Source organism: Quercus suber, unplaced genomic scaffold (assembly GCF_002906115.3).
Source record: "Quercus suber isolate HL8 unplaced genomic scaffold, Cork oak 2.0 scaffold_89, whole genome shotgun sequence".
NCBI lineage: Eukaryota > Viridiplantae > Streptophyta > Magnoliopsida > Fagales > Fagaceae > Quercus > Quercus suber.
In genome coordinates, this window is record NW_027069554.1 from 910,257 (window position 1) to 930,475 (window position 20,219).

Here is a 20,219-nt window from a genome sequence, read left to right on the forward strand (position 1 = left end):
CGGCCTGGGCCTCCGCGCGGCCGGGCTCGCGCGAGGCCTGGGCCCCTGGGTTGCGCGTGGTGGTCCGATCTGATCTCTCCTTCTGGTTTTTTTTTTTTTTTTTTTTTTTTTTCTTTTTTCTTTGGGTTCTTCTCATTCTGTGTTTTTTTTTTTTTTCTCCGGGTTGTTCTCTGTTATGGTTCCTCTCTTATTTGCTTATATTTATTTGGAAATCGAGTCTAAGAAACTCGATTTCCATGTGGTCACCACGTGGAAAAATATGCCACATCAGATATGATTAAGCCATAAAAATCGAGTCTTAAAGACTCGAGTTATGTGCCAAAATCGAGTTTTTGAAACTCGAGGTGCTAAAAAAAATATAGTTTGAAAACGTTGACAACTAATTATATTGTTAAGATTTTATGGTTAGTTACCCATTTCGTCCTAAGTTGGGCACACCAAGAGGCGCTTTACAACCAAAAAAAAAAAAAAAAGAAGATATTTTCCGTCATTAACGGATCTAGGATTTTAAGTTAACGAAAACTGGAGTATAAGGAAAAAAAAATTCAAATATGTATTTATATAGTATTAAAAAATTATAAATACTTAAAATTGTTGTTTCTAGACATATTAAGATGCAATTATTTACCAACAAAGATAAACAAAAATAAAATAATGTCTTTTTTTAATTCCAAGCTGACTAAGATTTTTTTTTTTTTTTTGGTTGAAGTTAGAGCATTCACATTAGTAATGATAAAAATTTTAGCACCTCAAAAAATTACTTTATCTATTTACCATATCACTCTACAATACACCTAATATCAAATGTTCTATTTTTTTATAACTTCATTTAAAATAATATAAATAATTTATTAAAATAATTAAGGAAATGAGAATTTGAGTTTTTTAATTAAAGGAAGAAATATAATCTTAATAAAATATTGTATTTTATTTTTAACAATTTGTTATAATTAACTGGAATTTATATCAATTTATTGTAATTGTAAAAAATTTAATTTTAGCTTCTCCAATAATATATGATTTTTTGGTTCTGTGGGAGTAAAATAGTTTTTTTTTTTTGCTAAAATAAAATTATCATTGTCAATATTTTTATTATTTTTGTTAAGTTTTTTTTGTTGAATAGTTCTTATTTGGGTAATGCTAGTAAAATTTATTGTGAAGAAAGAGAACCTAATATTTTGGAAAGAAGCCTAACTATAAAAATGAAAAATATTATAACTAAAAAGAAAATTTTGGAGGGGCCCGGTCCCCCCGGCCGGCCGTCCCTGTTTTCCAATAATAAAAAAGCTCCAAAACTTCCCAGTTTTCAAAACTGTCTATAAGATGGCATGCTTTTCATTATTATCGTTGTCATTTTATCATCTTAATCTACAGCTACAAAAATCCTGATTGTTGTTTTCATGTTATAATATGTTTGGATATAATTTATTGTTACTAAAAATTGATTATTGCTGAAAATACTGTAACAAAATAATTTTTAAATGTAAAAATAATATAGTGAGTTCTATTTTTAATATTTTTAAATGCATAAACAGTGCTGCTATGGTATATAAACAGTGCACTACAGTACGTGAACAGTATACTACAGTACATGAACAGTGATAAATGTCTCTACACAGAAATTTTACTGTTCATGCGGTAAAAAAAAAAAAAAACCGAAACGTGAAATAGGAAAACGCAACGCCACATTCAATGAAAAAAACTGCTATCCAAACCGGCACAATATATTTCCTCTATCAAGTGCAAAATATATACCCGAAGAAGTCACAGATCTTCTGCATTAAACATTTCAATATTTGATGTTAATTTCCTATTCTCAGTTCTTGCATTTTCTTTTTTACGTTCATAAAGCCTGGCATGTTGAATACAGTTTCCGCCATGTGGTCACGGTGGTGGAGTGCTAGCAACGACAAAGATGAACTTTCTAGAGCAAATTTCACTGCTTTAGTCTCTATATTCGCGGTGTTGTTCTGGTTCTTATGGGCAGCCAAGAAATCAAGAAATCCTCCATTGCCACCAGGTCCACGTGGCTTGCCACTACTTGGGTACCTTCCCTTTCTAGGTACCAACCTTCATAGGAAATTTGAGGAACTGGCAGGGGTCTATGGACCTATCTACAAGGTTTGGCTTGGACAAAAATTATGTGTAGTGATAAGTTCACCATCACTGGTGAAAGAAGTGGTTCGTGACCAAGACACAATATTCGCCAACCGTGACCCTCCCATAGCTGCACGAGTTGCCTCATATGGGGGAGTTGATATTGCATTTTCATCATATGGGCCTGAGTGGAAGAAGTTGCGCAAGATATTTGTGCGAGAAATGCTAAGTAATGCAAGTCTTGATAGTTCTTACACCCTACGAAGAGAAGAAGTTAAGAAATCTATTAGAAATGTGTATGACAAAATAGGCACTCCCATAGATCTCGGGGTATTGGCATTTGTGACTGGAGTAAACGCGATCATGAACATGGTGTGGGGTGACTCGCTACAAGGAGAGGAAGGGACTAAAATTGGAGCTGAGTTTAAAAAATTAGTGGGGAACAGATGGTGCTAATGGCAAAACCAAATGTCTCGGACTTTTTCCCAGTGCTTGCAATGTTTGATTTACAAGGGATTGAGAGGCAGGCAAAGAAGATTTTGAAATGGGTTGAGGCCATTCTTGATTCTGCCATTGATAAAAGGATGAATTCAGACACAGGCAAAAAAATGGGGACAGGTCAGATTGAACAAAGGAAGGACTTCTTGCAATTTCTCTTGGAGTTAAAGGAACAAGATGGTGCTGCAACATCAATTAGCATGACCCAATTGAAGGCTTTGCTTATGGTATGTTTTTCTCAGTTTTCTCTCCCCAAAAAAATACCGATCCCCACTTCTCCCATAATCCTCCTATTTATAGCCATAGATTAGTGGAGGTGTTATGATTACTCCCCCTTACTAGTGCGAATGGTGGTCCAATTTCATCATCTCTAAGTGGGCATTCCGTCAGGAAAGGTGGTAGTGGCATTGGAACTGATTCCCACCTCCAAAAGCCCGCTCGGCAGCAATATTCTTGAAGGCACTACCGGGTAGTCGAGTATAGGGTATCTCCGAGCAATGATACCCCCGACTAGGTTAAAGACGATCGAGGAGGGGGGGGGGCTTGCTTTGAGTATCCGAGACAGTGCAGTCTTATCTTGGGCCTTAAGGTGTTCGGATTGGTGCTAAAGGTCCAAAATGGGGACAAGGTCATATAATGTATCACGAAGCTTAGGCCCAAGGCCCGTAAGGCCTGGGGCCCAGCCCCATACAGATATGATTTTTTATTTTCAAGGACTTAGGTAGGCGCAACTAAAAGTTAAGGATCAAAACGATAATTGACCCAAAATGTAGGGGCCAAAAGTAAATTTTCACATTTCTTGTTTTAAAGGAATTAATAGGTAATAATTAGAAGGAATCGATGGAGGTTAGAGGATGAAACATTTTAATCATACCCTTCTAAGCTTTAGTTTTGCAAAATATGACCACCCCACACCCTTTGTGCGATGGTCACTCCACAAATATAAGTGCTTGTGAGATGTGGGGGGTAAGGGTCGGGGTTCAAGTCTTAAAGATAGAGCTTCATACACATAGATTAAGCTAGAATAAAATTTCTATCTTGTATAAAAATAATAATAATAATAATAATAAAAAGTTTTGCAAAATATGGCATATCATTATTATATGCATTGACAAAAGGACAAATGTTACTATTAAGTGCACTCATCAATTTTATAGGTCCAATTTTTATTATATATAATAAATAGGCGAATATTTTGTATTAAAGATCTATTTAATTTTATTAATTATTTATCTCCAATAAGATACAATCTTATCTTGTAGTGACGTCCACGGATCATTTAACGGCTTTCCGTCAACTCTTGACAAGTTCAAAGTTACCATTAATTATATTCAATACCACTATAAGAATATAATTGCACTCTAGGCCTTATCTATAAATTATTTCCCAAGACTTTATTATACATTCAACCCCTTCATTAAAATATTCGTAGTAATACAAAGTCATTAATATTGACTGCCACTTTGAAGGTTACTACATCTTAATCCTTGAGTACCCGGTTTAATCCTTTATGTTATTCATCATATATTTATGAAATCCAATTCCATAAATATATACTTTAGTAACTCTTTACTAAAGTGGTTGGGCCCAACACTCTGAATAACCAAACCCATTAAACTTATCTCAAGAGAATATTTTATATCTCCGTTAAGAGATTATGAATTCCATCTTGAGAATACATGTCCCATCAACACTAAATGCGGCTGCCCAACATACTGAGGTTTTGACCATAACTTATAGATCTCACTCCTGATATATCAAAGCAACCTACATCTCATGATCAGGTCCATTATTCTCTCAGGATTTAGAGTTGATGTAAATAGAAGTCGTGAGCTTTATTATTCATTTGACAGTCATTAGGAGAATAATAAATCTCACAGCGGTCCAGTTCAATATGTCTTAACTCTTAAAACATATCAACATACCAACTAGAAGTCTCCACTTCCATGATCAAGACAAATCATCTTAGTTGATATGTTATAGTCTTCGCAGATGAAATGCCCAATTTCATCACCGACTACGAACTAAAATTCTGAGTTTACAAAGAACTTGTGATTTATATCTTTCTGTGACTTTTCACATAAATCACATACTATGCATCTCATGGACTAAGATAATGTCCCATTAGTTCATAAATGGTCTCATGCAATTAAACAACTTAATTATTCATGACATGCCAATAAATTGGATTTTAGGGCACAAACCCTAACAATCTCCCACTTGCCCTCAAAGACAATTTACCACTTATCCGACACTTATCTCCCTATAGAGTAATTCATAGTCACTCTAAGGCAAGGCTTGGAAACAAGTTTCAGCCAGATTTAATGCATAAATCATCTTTTCTACTACTACTACTCACGTATTCATATCTTCTCAAATGAGATGATACTTACGCTTGATGTGTATCTTCACCACCTAGGATGAACACATATCTTGAAGTCCAACTTCATGAATCACAATCAAACTAAGAGTCAGTATTCGTATGTCCAGTTACTATCAAAACCTTACTTTTGTGGAAAAGTATATAATCCCTCATTCTCCTAAGATATTTGAGTATATGCTTTACTCCCACTAAAATAAGTGATCTTTGATTCACTTGATATTTGCTTACTATGCCCACCGCAAAATAGACATTTAGCCTAGTATTTAGCATAGCATAAAGACTTCCTATCGATTTGATATAAGGAACCGTCTTATATGCTCTTCCCTTTTATATGTCTTAGGACTATAGTCCTATATAAAGGAACTTCAAACTTTAAAAGGAAAGAATCCTTTCTTAAAGTATTTCATGCTATACTTGGCTAGACACTAATCTATTTAAGCAGTTTAAGATAGACCCAACATCCTAATTTCTGAATTTTAACAAAGTTATAATTCTTAGGATGTGACTAGTCTTTCCCAAGTACTTTATATCCAACTGGACTAGACAACCAAACACTCCTTTGATGACAATAACTCTATATCATTCTAAATGATTAGAATGTCGTCAACATACATTAAGAAATTTATTATTCTATATAGCCTTTACACACATAAGGCATTTTAAATACTTGATCAAAATCAAACAATTTGATTTCTTGATCAAAGATGATATTTTATGATTTAGATGCTTGCTTTAGTCCATAAATGGATTTTAAGCAACTAGCATACTAAACACTACTGGTTCTTTGTTATGAACAAGTCTAGTTACATCATATAGATGTCTTCCTCAAGATTGCTACTAAAAGAAGCTTTCTTGATATCCATTACCATATTTCATCCTAATGAAATATAATGGATAAGAGAATCTAGATAGAGTCAAACTAGACTATTGGTGAAAAAATCTTTTCATAGTCGAAACATTTCTTTTTGAATAAATCTTTTCGCTACTAGTCTTGACTTTGAAGGTTTGCACCTTCAAATCTATCAATCTCATTTACTTGTAGACCTATTTGAAAACAATAGGCTTAATGCAATTAAGCACCTCTACAAGTTCTAGACTTTAAGTAGAATCTAATTCTATTCTCATAACCTTGAATCAGTAATCCACATTCATATCATCTATTGCCTTTACGTAGGACCGAGGATCAAATTCATATCCTTGTGGAATGACTTCAAAAGTTTATCCCAAAAGTATGAATTTATTTGGTAATCCTCCCACTACGATATTGTACCCGTGTATTAGCTATATATCTAGAATAATGTATTGTGGTGTATCTAATACAACCATCTCATTTCCAAATATACTTTATAGTTGTCCTATAACAAATTTTGACATTTTTCTTCTAGAACAAAATCTACCTTTACTTTGAAAGAGCCCTATTCCTCCTTTATGTATGCACTAACTTAAAGATGTCATTGAAACTTTATTCCTTTACAAAAAGGAACCCTAGATCATATTATCCTCTAAATAGAATTCATAGATTGTGAATATAACAAAATAATGGTTCTAAAAGCCCATCTTTCACCAATCTTGAATACCATTTAGATTAATAAGATCTAGATATAAGTGCCAAAATATACAAAACCAAAGGATGGAAACTTTCTCTTTAAAAAGTAAAACATATAAATTTCCATCTAGAAAACAATCATGGACAATGCTTAGCTTTACCAAAACAGAAAAAATTTCCTTTTGGTCATGCTTTTGAGACTAATTTCCTTTTGGCAATTACTAGGGCAACTAACTTGTCCATCTGTTTGGTATTATAATTCCTCTTCTTATCACCCTTACCTTTCGGTTTAGGCTAAGAATTTGAATTAAATCATATTGATCCTAGCCTTAGCTTTTAGGATGTCTTCTGTTACATAGAATTCATTAATCAATTCAGATAATATAAAAAGAATTTATTTTCAAAACAATCTGAATTGATCAAATGATTCTAACAAGGACTTATGGATCATATCCATATGAGATTAACATTTAATCTCTACATCCAAGAATTCCAATTCATTTTAAGATTAAAACATTTTCATAAAATGATATAGAATTGGAACTCCTTAAGCCTTTCTTAGCACTCAATATGATTCATACCAAACATCTCATTTAGACTTGATATAAAGTCTAAGTTTAGTACTAACTCTTGCATCTCATGCAGTAGCACAATTGAGATAGAAGCCAATATAACATATTAGCATTTCAATGGAGACTATGATCATATCATAAGCTATCTTCCATAAATGCATCATGTATAGGAAATTATGACAATGCTGAATCAAAACATGAATATTTACTTCAGCTCCTTTAAGCACCATGTCCAAAATTATTTCTTAGTTAATGTGATTCAACTAAAATAGTAGCTAGAGGACAAAATTTATGACAACTTTATTTTGAGACCTTGAACTTAAATACCAGGACATTATCATTTTGCACCATAACCATATAATATGGAACCCGAAAACATACTATACTAGGTGCAACGACAACCTAATCCCGCAATTAATATTCCTCAGCATAGAGTGAATATCAATCACTATGATCAGGCGAGAATTATTCTCTTTATTAATGCTATCATGGTAACTCTTACCAAACAAAAATAATTTGCCGCTTTTCCTTTGGCCTCTAAGTAATAATAGCAAGAACTCAGCATAGAGGATGCTATCAAACTTAGTCTAGTGTACACCATTGTCTAGAATCATGTGTAGCCACATTTCATCCCTTTAACAGGCTTATTTTGTAGTACCATGATAAAAACACCCTCCGCATGGAATGCAAAGCTCGAGGCTAAGACAAGGTGTTTGATCAAACCACTATAAACCAGGAAATTCAATCTTGTAGTACCATGAAATAAACATCCTCCGCATGGAACGCAAGGCTCGAGGCCAAGACGAGATGTTTACCCCACACCACTATGAACCAACAATGGAGGCCGTGAGATCCAACCCTTGTATCTCTCTCCCACTAGAAATTTTAAACAAGTGAAGTGTCTTGAAATCATTGTGATCTAATCACAATTTTAACCCTACACATCAAATGTGTTTAATTGTTTAAATTCAATGTGATGTAACTATGTCACGTCACAATAGCGTAACGAACATTCGCGCAATCACAAAGAAGTTTAACCTTGTAATCCGTGAAGTAAATACCCTCCGCATGGAATGCAAGACTCGAAGTCAAGACAAGGTATTTATTCACATTACAATAAACTTAACAAAAGGGTTATTTCAGCACTCCCACTCGTTATTTGGGTTTTTCTTAAATAATTGTGATCTCATCACAACTAATAACCTTGCACTTGATAAAGACTCTAATCTTATTAGAATCACTAACTAAAATGGAAGTCCTAAACTATTTAGGATTCCTTAAACACTAATGAATCAAAAATTAGTTATATAGAACTCTATCCTTAATTTACTTAATTTACTAGATAAAGTATTCTAATCTCATTAGAAACTATATAACTTTAATTAGAATTTTAATCTCATTAAAAACCTCTAATTAAAATAAATTAAGGACTATTAATCATTAAATGATTTAGTACCAAGAGTTCTATTAAACTAACATCTTTGATCTCATTAGGTCTTTTAGTTAGAACCATGTGTAATCTAATCACACATAACCTTGCTCTTAAAAAACTTGAAAACACTTAGAAAAAATTTCTAATTTTATTTCTTTCGATCGATCGAACGTGCCCCTCGATTGATCGAAAAAATTAAAATATTCGAACTCGACCTTCTGACTTGTTCGATCGATACTCGATTGCCTCTCGATCGATCGAAAAACAAATTCGATCGATCGACTATCAATCGAAAATCAATCTAATTAAAAGGTCTGATCACTGTTTCACTCGATCGATCGAAAGTGATTTTCGATCGATCGAAACTCGTGAAACTCGAATTTCCAGAAATTTTCTAAGGCAGTTTTCTAGGGTTTTTCTTGAACAAACAACTAACCTTTTTGACATCTTCATTGTTCTCTTCCAAAAACACCTTTTTGATTTTATCAACGAAGATTTTCAGATCAAACATTAGGGTTTTCAATATCAAGATGAAGAACCCTAATATGCTAGAAATCCTTGAAAACATAATCCTAATCTCATTAGGAATAAAATTCATAATCCTAGCATTAATTTACTGTTTGATCACTAAATAAATAAATATATAATGCAAGGCATGCGACAATATGATGAATCCTTTTATTAAACAATGAAGTCAACACCTTCATAAAAGGATATAATATGGGCCATCTTTTATACAAACGTTTTGCATATCAACCCATATTTATATAATATACGGATTCAATAGAATCCTTGATACATGCGAACTCCATTAACACATCAGATGCTTAATCATGATACGGCACTATAACTTGATGCATGCACATAGGTCATTGATAATACGAACCAATATGTATATCTCATATACTAAATCATGGCATCGGCAACAGTTATCAAAAGAAGCATAATCAAGAACCACTGTGTTTAACGTGAATCAATACTATGAAAACATGGCACCGTATCATAATCAACAAGAACATGAACCACTTCGAATAACTAAGCCCAATTGCCAACAACCGAAGCAGTTCAGTTACATTAATATTCACAAAATTTAAACGACGTCTTTCATAAAAGAACACTGTTATGCAGAAATATTTTACTGCAGAAAATTAAATCACCAAGAAAACGTTTTTTCTTTGATTCTAAAATTCAATCACATGTTATTCAAGCATGATATTGAAGACCGCTCTGATACCATTGTTGGGTTTTTGTATCTCATACAAAAACACACGCAGCGGAAGCAACAAAAACACGGATCTACTTCAATCATGAAAGATAAACATGTAACCATGAATTACTAGAATCAAAGAATAGAAAGCGTACCTTGGTGCAGTGAATTTCAAAACCAAACTTGAGAATACCTTCAATCTTCATCTCAATTCCACATGGTGCCCAAGATGTGTGGTCTCTCAATCAGTCTTTTGTACATAGATTCCCAAAGAAAAATCCTTCTCCTTCTCCTTGTGGAGAAAAACTGATTTCTTTTTCTTTTCATCTTACGTACGTTAAAACCATTCACATAGTTTCTTTATTTAATAACACTTATTAAATAATGACTGATTTCTAATTGGGTTAGCCTTTTGGGCCTACCCAATTGGGCTTTAGTTTGTGGCTTGAGATGGGACCAAAGGGACCAATAAGACACTAGCTCCAATGGGCCTTGGGCTTTTCCGTCAACTCTTGACAAGTCCAAAGTTACCATTAATTATATTCAATACCACTATAAGAATATAATTGCACTCTAGGCCTTATCTATAAATTATTTCCCAAGACTTTATTATACATTCAACCCCTTCATTAAAATATTCGTAGTAATACAAAGTCATTAATATTGACTGCCACTTTGAAGGTTACTACATCTTAATCCTTGAGTACCCGGTTTAATCCTTTATGTTATTCATCATATATTTATGAAATCCAATTCCATAAATATATACTTTAGTAACTCTTTACTAAAGTGGTTGGGCCCAACACTCTGAATAACCAAACCCATTAAACTTATCTCAAGAGAATATTTTATATCTCCGTTAAGAGATTATGAATTCCATCTTGAGAATACATGTCCCATCAACACTAAATGCGGCTGCCCAACATACTGAGGTTTTGACCATAACTTATAGATCTCACTCCTGATATATCAAAGCAACCTACATCTCATGATCAGGTCCATTATTCTCTCAGGATTTAGAGTTGATGTAAATAGAAGTCGTGAGCTTTATTATTCATTTGACAGTCATTAGGAGAATAATAAATCTCACAGCGGTCCAGTTCAATATGTCTTAACTCTTAAAACATATCAACATACCAACTAGAAGTCTCCACTTCCATGATCAAGACAAATCATCTTAGTTGATAGGTTATAGTCTTCGCAGATGAAATGCCCAATTTCATCACCGACTACGAACTAAAATTCTGAGTTTACAAAGAACTTGTGATTTATATCTTTCTGTGACTTTTCACATAAATCACATACTATTGTATCTCATGGACTAAGATAATGTCCCATTAGTTCATAAATGGTCTCATGCAATTAAACAACTTAATTATTCATGACATGCCAATAAATTGGATTTTAGGGCACAAACCCTAATAGAAATTCCAATGGATTCTCCCAAATCTTTGGGTCCCTATGTATCACCCAAACATTTAACCAAACCATACAACCTTTGGGTATGTAGTACCCACCAACAGTGCTAGATTGGCTTGGACAACGAGGCACTAGGAGGGGAAGCGCGGGGTGCAAGCGGAACGTCTTTTTAATGACAGCATCTAAATAGTGTAATTTGGGAAAATGGGATTCTTCAACTAAGCTATCCAAACCCACAAATTCTGTTAACTCTTCATTGACTCTCCTCATTGCCTCTGGATGCTGCATCAGCTCTGCCATCACCTATTCCACCATGGTTGATTTGGTGTCAGTTCCACCCACCAATATGTCCTGTTAAAAAGATAAAGTACTCATTGGAAGTGACAAGCAAATTATGAACCCAATGTTTTGATATTTAAAAAAATTTATACTAGAAGTTCCATTAATACATGCTACTGGCGCTCCCCACCCCCCCCCCCTCCTTCCTTTTCTACTTCTAACTAAAAAAATAAATAAATAAAAAATAAATAAATAAATAAATCAAAAAAGAGAGAGAGAAAGAAGAAGAAGAAGAAAAGACCGATGCTGCATTGCCAAGAGCTTTGTAGCTCAATGGGCACTTTTTAGTGTTTCCCACCTAGATGTACTGTGTTCAAATTCCCCCTTTTATGTTGTTGTAGCTATCAAATTATCAAAAACAATTGATGCTGTATTTAGTAGTCCACTGACAGGACTCAAAATGGGGTGAGCTTAGTCTAACAATGTATTAGTTCAATTACTAGATCCATTCTGGTTGCACACTAAATTAATGGAGCACAAGCCACAAAGTAGAAGGTTGGGCATACCGTAAGCATGGCCTTCACTTGCCTCATGCTAATTGATGTTGCAGCACCATCTTGTTCCCTTAATTCCAAGAGAAGTTACAAGAAGTCCTTCCTTTGTTCCATCTGTCTAGTCCTCTCATTTTTTGCCTTTGTTAGAATTCATCCTTTTATCAATGGCTGAATCAAGAATGGGATCAATCCATTGCATAATCCTCTTTCCTTTTCTCTCAATCCCTTGTAAATCAAACATTGCAAGCACTGGGAAAAAGTCCGAGACATTTGGTTTTGCCATTAGCACTATCTATTCCCCCACTAATTTTAAACTCAGCTCCAATTTTAGTCCCTTCCTCTCCTTGTAGCGAGTCACCCCACACCATGTTCATGACCGCGTCTGCTTTTGATAGGCCAAAAACGTATTGACCCCTTGTGATGAATTAACTAATTAATTAGTCAAATGAATTAATTAGATTTAATTTCATGCAATGAGCGTGGTAGTATAAACAAATCACCAAATAAGCTAAGTATGCAGCGGAAAATAAATTAACATGGTGATTTGTTTATGAGTGGGAAAAACTTACATGGCAAAAATCTCACCGAGTGATTTTAAGGTCACCACTCTCGAGAATCCACTATTATCACAACAAGCAGTTACAAGTAAAGAAATCCCAGTACCTTATACCAACCTACAGTTAAACCCTTACCTCAATACCCAATTGGACTTGTTCTGTAGTGACAATCTCTCCTTGTAATGCACGGCTCCCAGTATGTGACTAACCAATTGTGCGGATCTCAGTACGTGACTTCAATCACCAACTAGAGAGAGTTGTTGGCTGCAAAGTTCTTCAATTCATCCACACGATGAAGATCTAGAAGACGCTTGGTTACAAAACCCTACGGTGCACAAACACAACAACTTCTTCACAAGAATGATGAACTAAGGAAAATTCTGTCTCCAGTCACAATTTGCTTAAACAAACTTTGCTCAATACTTGTGCAACTTGTTCCCACTTTGACGGCCCTTAAAATAATCCTTTTATATGTCTAGGGTTGTGAGAAAAGAAAGCTCAAACATACAATCACGGATTGAGTGAAAAACAAAACAGAAAATCGGATTTCATAAACCTCAACAGATAGCCATCTGTCGAGCAGTTGTCGAGTCACAGGGCTGGAATAGCTCTTCAAGCTCGATAGGTACTAACTGTCAAGTTTTAATGAACTTACACTTTTGAACTTGAATCTTGGCTAGACTTGCATGGCTTCAACACTTGATCTTGAAACAAAGTTTCTTGAATTATTAAACACATCCTAAATCTACCCAACTACAAGTAAAGTGCATTTTGTTAAAGGATTAGCCAATTACATAAAATAGTGACATATGTTCCTAACAAGTGAATTACATATGTCCTAACAATCTCCCCCTTTGTCAATCCATGACAAAACCACAACAAACAAATGAACATATGAGAGAAGTCATAAAACACTCAACTCATATTCACTCACAAACTCTTGAAAAACTTTGCAAGAAGAGAGTCTATGGCAAGAAAGACTTTAACAACCTGTATTTCTGAAACACTTTAAACAAAATTCATTATGGCATCTTAGTGTGAAACAAAAATAATAGATTGCATACAAATAATAAGAAGCATGTGCATAAAGAGAGAAAAGAAACAACACATGTAAGAGTAGGTGAAAGAAACATACATCATCATATAAAAAAAATAAGTACAATGTATGTCAAAAAATTGTCACAAGACCTAAGGTACAAGAATAAATGGATCTAAAGTAGAGAAAAAAATAATAATACAAGTGATCCTCACTATATCTCTCAATATCAACACTTCCCCTAACAAAAAGATCCTATACTAACTCTTCCCCTAAGTATGACTACTCTCATATACAAAACTACTCTTCCTTTTTGTCACGAGTGACAAAGGGTAAGAGTGTCAATAGACATCGCATCAGAACTGGAAGAGCTAGCATCTCCATCATCATTATCCTCTGAAGTAGTAGCATCATCATCATCATCCTCAACATCAGAAGCCTCTAGAGTAGGTGGAGAAGAAGAGACAAAGCCACCCATGACCGACTGCCGTCGTGCAATATGACCCACATGAGTGTTCACCCAAGCCTTGCGATACATTATATGACTCTGTCCCCATTTTGGACCTTTAGCCCCAATCTGAACACCTTAGGGCCCAATTTGGGCCCAAGATAAGACTGCACTATCTTGGATACCCAAAGCAAGCCCTTCCCGATCATCTTTAATCTGGTCGGGGGTATCATTGCTCAAAGATACCCTATACCTGGCTACCCGGTAGTGCCTTCGGGAATATCGCTGCCAAGCGGGTTTTTGGAGGTGGGAATCAATTCCAATACCACTACCATCTTTCCAAACGGAACGTCCACTTAGAGATGATGAAATTGGACCACCATTTGCACTAGTAATGGGGAGTAATCATAATACCTCCACTAATCTATGGCTATAAATAGGAGGATTAAGGGAGAAGTGGGGATTGGTATTTTTTGGGGGAGAGAAAATTGATAAAAAAAAGAGTATAAACACCAATAGTAACGAGAGTTATTTGGAGAGGCGAAAAAGAGGAGTTAATCTAAACTAGAGGGCATAAAGGGTTTGCCGGGCAAGGGACCACCATAATAGGAAACTCTAAACCCACTATACAAACTAGTTGTGAGCCCAAATCTAGGCCCATCTCCATTAAAAATATATTGGGCACGCATAATTGGCGCCATTTGTAGGAATCTCCTACGAAGCTGGAATACTGCCAAAACATGCACGGGAAAATTTCTGGAGGTCAATTAGGGAGTTATGCTGAAAGTGGCTCTATGAGGTCTTCCTGAGGATCCACCTTATGGGAAAGAAGGCTGAAGGGACGCGAATATAGGCAGTATGAAGAGGAAGGGCAGTTTAGTCTTAGAGAAGGGTCGTTTCAAACGTACTGGACAATGTCTGGTGCTTTAGGGCACAACTATTTCGACCGAAGGGATGAAGAGCTTGAGCGAAAGGACGAGGAACTTGAACGCCTGCGTAGGTTGGTGAGGGATTTGGAGTTGAAAGTGAGAGGTAAGCGTTAGAGAAGGGACCATGAGGAGGGAGGAGAAGGGTTGGCTAGTGTGGGAGGTCGCTATAGAGTAGGGTCCCATCAATCCGGATCTCATCGACATCGAGATCGCTCGTAGGAGTATACAGACTAGGACTTGATTTCCCCAAAGGAGCGACGACCTTGGAATGCTGCCATGGACGCTATGAGTCACGCATTACACCGAGCTACCCGATCACCATTCTCGAGGGACATTGAATGGGCCCCTCTGCCGAGCAAATTTACATGGCCGCTGTTCAATTCTTAAGACGGAAAGACGGACCCGGTAGAATACGTAAGCCATTATATTCAAATGATGTCTTTGCACACTCATAACAATGCACTGATGTGTAAGGTATTTCCTTTGAGTCTTGGTCCCACTACTTTGAGGTGGTTCCATGGGTTAAGGAAAGACTCGATTTAATGTTTTTCGTTGATTCAAGAGTTTGGTGTCCAGTTCATGACCTACAGTTGAGTTCCGCAGCCTATGGATGCATTGCTATCAATGAAAATGGGGGCTGGGGAAACCCTTCGTAACTACGCTAACGGGTACAGGAAGCTGTACAATGAGATTGACGTAGGTAACGAAAAAATCACAGCAAGTACTTTTCAGTTGGGATTGCCCAAGGATTTCGAAGTGCGAAACTCGTTGACAAGGAAGCCTCCCGAGGATATGAGGTAGTTGATGAGGCGTATTGAAGAATATAAACAGTTAGAGGATGACCGGTTGCAAAGCAAAGGTAAGGCCCCGGTCATAAATCATCCTCGGCAAAGAAGTTTTTAGTCAAGGCTTCGGAAGGATTTGAGGATTCAAGAGCCAAGGTCACAGATAGGGGAAGTGAATGTAACATTAAAGGAGTTGGTGCACAAGATTATGGATCAAATCAAGAATGAGCCGTACTTTTGGTGGCCAAACAAGATGGGGGGTGACCTTTCAAGGAGGAATCAAAACCTGTACTGTACTTACCATAGGGATAAAGGGCATAGCACCGAACAGTACAGAATGTTAAAAGACCGTCTAAAGCAGTTAGTGAAGGTGAGGTATTTGAAAGAGTTCGTAGTAGACCGAAGGAATCAGGAAGCCGGGTAGGGTACTCGACCTCGGGGGAATCCTCTTCCACCCCCATTGGGAGTGATAAAGGTTATCCATACAACTTCAAGGGGTCCACGGGTGTCCAAGAGGAGAGGGGTGCTAATCGTGGTGCTGGCAAAAAGTTGCACGGACAAGCAACCTTCCGAAAAGAAAGTGAAGTTTACTAGGGAGCCCATTGCCTTCAATGACAATGATCTAGAGGGAACGATTTAACCACATGACGATGCTTTGGTGGTTATAGCTCGAATAAATGGGTTTATAGTAAAGAGGGTATTAATAGACCAGGGGAGTGGTGCTGAGGTGATGTATCCCGACTTGTTCAAAGGGCTTAGTTTAAAGAATGAAGATCTTTCTAAGTATGATACGCCCTTGTTGGGGTTTGATGGTCGGATGGTGATCACAGAGAGGCAGATTTCGCTTTCCATGAATATGGAAGGCAAGGAAGTGAGGGTGACATTTATAGTGATCGCTTAATATTCTCGTATATGGTGATCTTGGGAAGGCCATGGATTCATGCAATGGGGGCAGTCCCTCCACCCTGCATGTAAAGGTCAAATTTGGTATCGAGCAAGGTATTGCTATAGTAAGGGGAAACCAATTAGTGGCCAAGTAGTGCTTGGTGGCCGCAGTTAACCAAGAAATCAAGAAAAAAGAACCAACCGAGGAAGTTCCCTTATAGCAATTACAGGAGCCCTAAGGGGAAATGGGGGCTAGTTGTGCTATAGACCTAGTAAAAGTAAGGATACTGGCGGATGATGACATGAGTTTTTTGATAAGAGCGAGTATGAAGGACGAAGATAGGGTGGGGATGCTGCTGTTTCTCACATAGAATATGGATGTGTTTGCTTGAAGCCCGTATGAGGTGCCCGAGGTGGACCTCGAGTTCATAGGTCACCGACTTAACGTGGACCCGTTGTTCCCCCCAAAGAAGTAGAAGCCGAGGAGATCAGCTAAAGAGCATGTCAAAGCTGTTAGGTAAGAGGTTGAAGGAGGCTGAGGCAATAAAGGAGGTTTTCTTTCCAGAGTGGCTTGTGAATACCATAGTGGTAAAAAAGAAGAACGGCAAGTGGAGCGTTTGCGTAGACTTCACTAACCTGAATTGAGCATGCCCGAAGGACCCATTTCCCATGTCAAAGATTAATTAACTGGTAGATGCTACCTATGGGCACCCAAGGATGAGTTTTCTAGATGCTTTCCAGGGTTATCATTTGATTGCCCTTGCCGTCGAGGATCAGGAAAAGACGGCATTCATTTCCCCTTATGCTAACTACCACTATACCGTAATGCTATTTAGGCTAAAGAATGCTAGGGCCACTTATCAACAAATGATGACGAGAATGTTCTGATATAAGATTGGGTGGACGGTTGAGTTGTACATTGACGATATGGTAGTGAGAAGCAAATGGGAGGCTCAGTATATTGACAATCTCAAAGGGGTGTTTAAGGTACTTCGATAACATAAGTTGTGCCTCAATGCAGACAATTGTGCTTTTGGAGTGGGGGTTGGCAATTTCCTGGGGTATTTGATCACCAATCATGGAATAGAAGTTAACCTTGATCAGATTGAAGCTGTGAAGTGACTCAAGCCGCCGAGTAATCCGAAGGAAGTCCAAGTACTAACCGGCATGTTAGCTGTCCTTAACCGGTTCATTTCCAAGTTTGTCAATCATTACTGTCCCTTTTACCAGCTTTTGAAGAAATGGAAGGGATTCTAGTGGAATGACGAGTGTGAAAGGGCTTTTTAAGACTTGAAGGAGTACTTAGTGCAGGCCCTTATGTTGACAACCCTAGAGCTCGGGGAGGATTTATTCATGTATCTCTCGGTGTCAGAACATGCCGTAAGTGCCATGCTTTTAAGGGATCAAAGAGTGCAACAACCAGTGTATTATATCAACAAGATCCTGGTTGATGCCGAGACAAGGTACTTGCCCCTAGAGAAGTTGGTGTTAGTGCTAGTGCACGTTATGAGGAAGTTGTCTCATTATTTCCAAGCTCACACCATCTATGTGCTAACTGAATATCCTTTGCAGTCGTTGTTGAAAATATCTGACTTCATAGGCCTAGTAGCTAAGTGAGGGACTCAACTTGGCTCTTTTGACATTAGATACAAGCCAAGAAGCTTAATGAAGGGCCAAGTTCTTGCCGATTTTGTTGTAGAATTTTCCCCGAAGAAGGAGATGGAAGTGATTTGTCATGTGGACCTTCACCCATGGAAGGTATTCATGGACGGCACGTCTAGTGCAACGGGAGCTAGGGCAAGGATTGTTATCATCACTCCGAAGGGGATAAGACTAAAACATTCTTTCAAGTTAGGTTTTAGGGCTTCTAACAACGAAGCCGAGTATGAAGCATTGCTTGCTGGATTGAGGACTATTATGGATATGGGTGCACAGGAAGTGGAGATATACTCGGATTCTTGATTGGTGGTTAGTCAAGTACAAGGAAGTTTTAAAGCTCGAGATCCCTAAATAAAGGAGCACTTATGAATAGTAAGGCAGGTTATGAGTCGGTTTCTCAAGGTAAAGTTGGTCCAAGTGGCCCGAGGGCAAAATCATCATGCAGACTCTCTAGCCACATTGGCGTTGTCAATGACCGAGGAGGTACCTTGAATGATCAAATTCGAGCTCATGGAAGAACCAAGTATTAAAGCAGTAGTAGGTGTTTTAGTGGTTGCAATGTCCAAGTCGTGATGGATGGACCCAATCATTAACGTTTTGGCTAAGGACCGGGTGCCAAATGATGAAAAGCAAGCTGGCAGGGTACGCCAAGTAGCCGCTCAGTACTGGTTGTCGGCAGACCGAAAGCTATACCAGAGGTATTTTGGGGGGGCACATCTTTTATGCTTGCACCCCAATAAATTTAATGAGCTCTTGGCTGAACTACATGGAAGGGGTGTGCGGCAATCATCGAGTAGGACGTTCATTGGCACCTCAAGCAATGACCTAGGGGTTTTGGTGGCCACAGATGTAGAAGGATGCCGTTGAATATGTACAGAAAAGCAAATAGTGCTAGAAGCATGCCCTGTTGATCCATCTGCCAACAGGTAGTCTAGATCTCATCAGCAGCCCTTGGCCCTTTTCCCAATGGGGGCTAGACATTGTCAGTCTGTTTCCTTGGGCCACGGGCAATCATAGATTTGTTTTGGTAGCTGTGGATTACTTCACTAAATGGGTAGAGGCTGAGGCATTGGCTAATATCCAGGACATAGATGTTAAAAAGTTTGTGTGGAGAAACATAGTTACAAGATTTGGGGTGCCAAAGTCCCTTGTATCTGACAATGGGTTGTAGTTCGATAGCAGAGCCTTTCGCGAGTTTCACAGTAATCTCGGGGGTATCATTGCTCGGAGATACCCTGTACTCAGCTGCCCAGTAGTGTCTTAGGGAATATCGCTGTCAAGGGGACTTTTGGAGGTGGGAATTAATTCCAATGCCACTACCACCTTTCCCGATGGAACGTCCACTTAGAAATGATGGAATTGGACCACCATTCGCACTAGTAAAGGGGAGTAATCATAACACCTCCACTAATCTATGGCTATAAATAGGAGGATTAAGGGAGAAGTGGGGATTGGTATTTTTTGAGGGAGAGAAAACTAAGAAAAAAGAGTATAAACACCAGTAGTAACGAGAGTTATTGGGAGAGGGGAAAGAGAGGAGTTAATCTAAACCAGAGGACGTAAGGGGGTTGCCGGGCAAGGGACCATCCATAGTAGGAAACTCTAAGCCCGCTATTCAAATTAGTTGTGAGCCCAAATCCAGGCCCATCTCCATTAAAAATATATTGGGCACGCACAATATCAATTTTGGTTCCTGCTATCAACTCGCTAACATAAAATTCCTATGTGGCAGACGAAATGCACTGTTTATGCAGTAAATCCTGACGTGGCTAATAAAATAATAATAATAATAAATTTTATTTTGGCTTTTAAAAAATGACACGTCAGCATTTTAATAAATAAAAATAAAAATAAAATTTTCTAATCATTTTCTTCTTTCCTTTAAAATTTTCCAATCTATCTCCCTCTCTCTGTTTTTTGAAATATGTTGCCT

At 37.4% G+C, this 20,219-nt stretch overlaps 1 protein-coding gene and 1 pseudogene across 1 annotated transcript in view; one reads left to right on the forward strand and one right to left on the reverse strand.

Moving 5' to 3' along the window:
• Positions 1-1,704: 1,704 nt before the first annotated feature.
• The window catches only part of LOC112004162 (flavonoid 3'-monooxygenase CYP75B137), a 46,108-nt gene continuing 27,593 nt past the window's right edge, over positions 1,705-20,219 (forward strand). Inside the window, 2 exon segments of the mRNA XM_065774275.1 lie at positions 1,705-2,521; positions 2,524-2,822. Of these exon segments, the coding sequence (XP_065630347.1) occupies positions 1,858-2,521; positions 2,524-2,822 (963 nt within the window). The 5' untranslated portion in view covers positions 1,705-1,857.
• LOC136067877 (flavonoid 3',5'-hydroxylase CYP75B138-like) lies at positions 11,140-14,118 on the reverse strand (annotated as a pseudogene).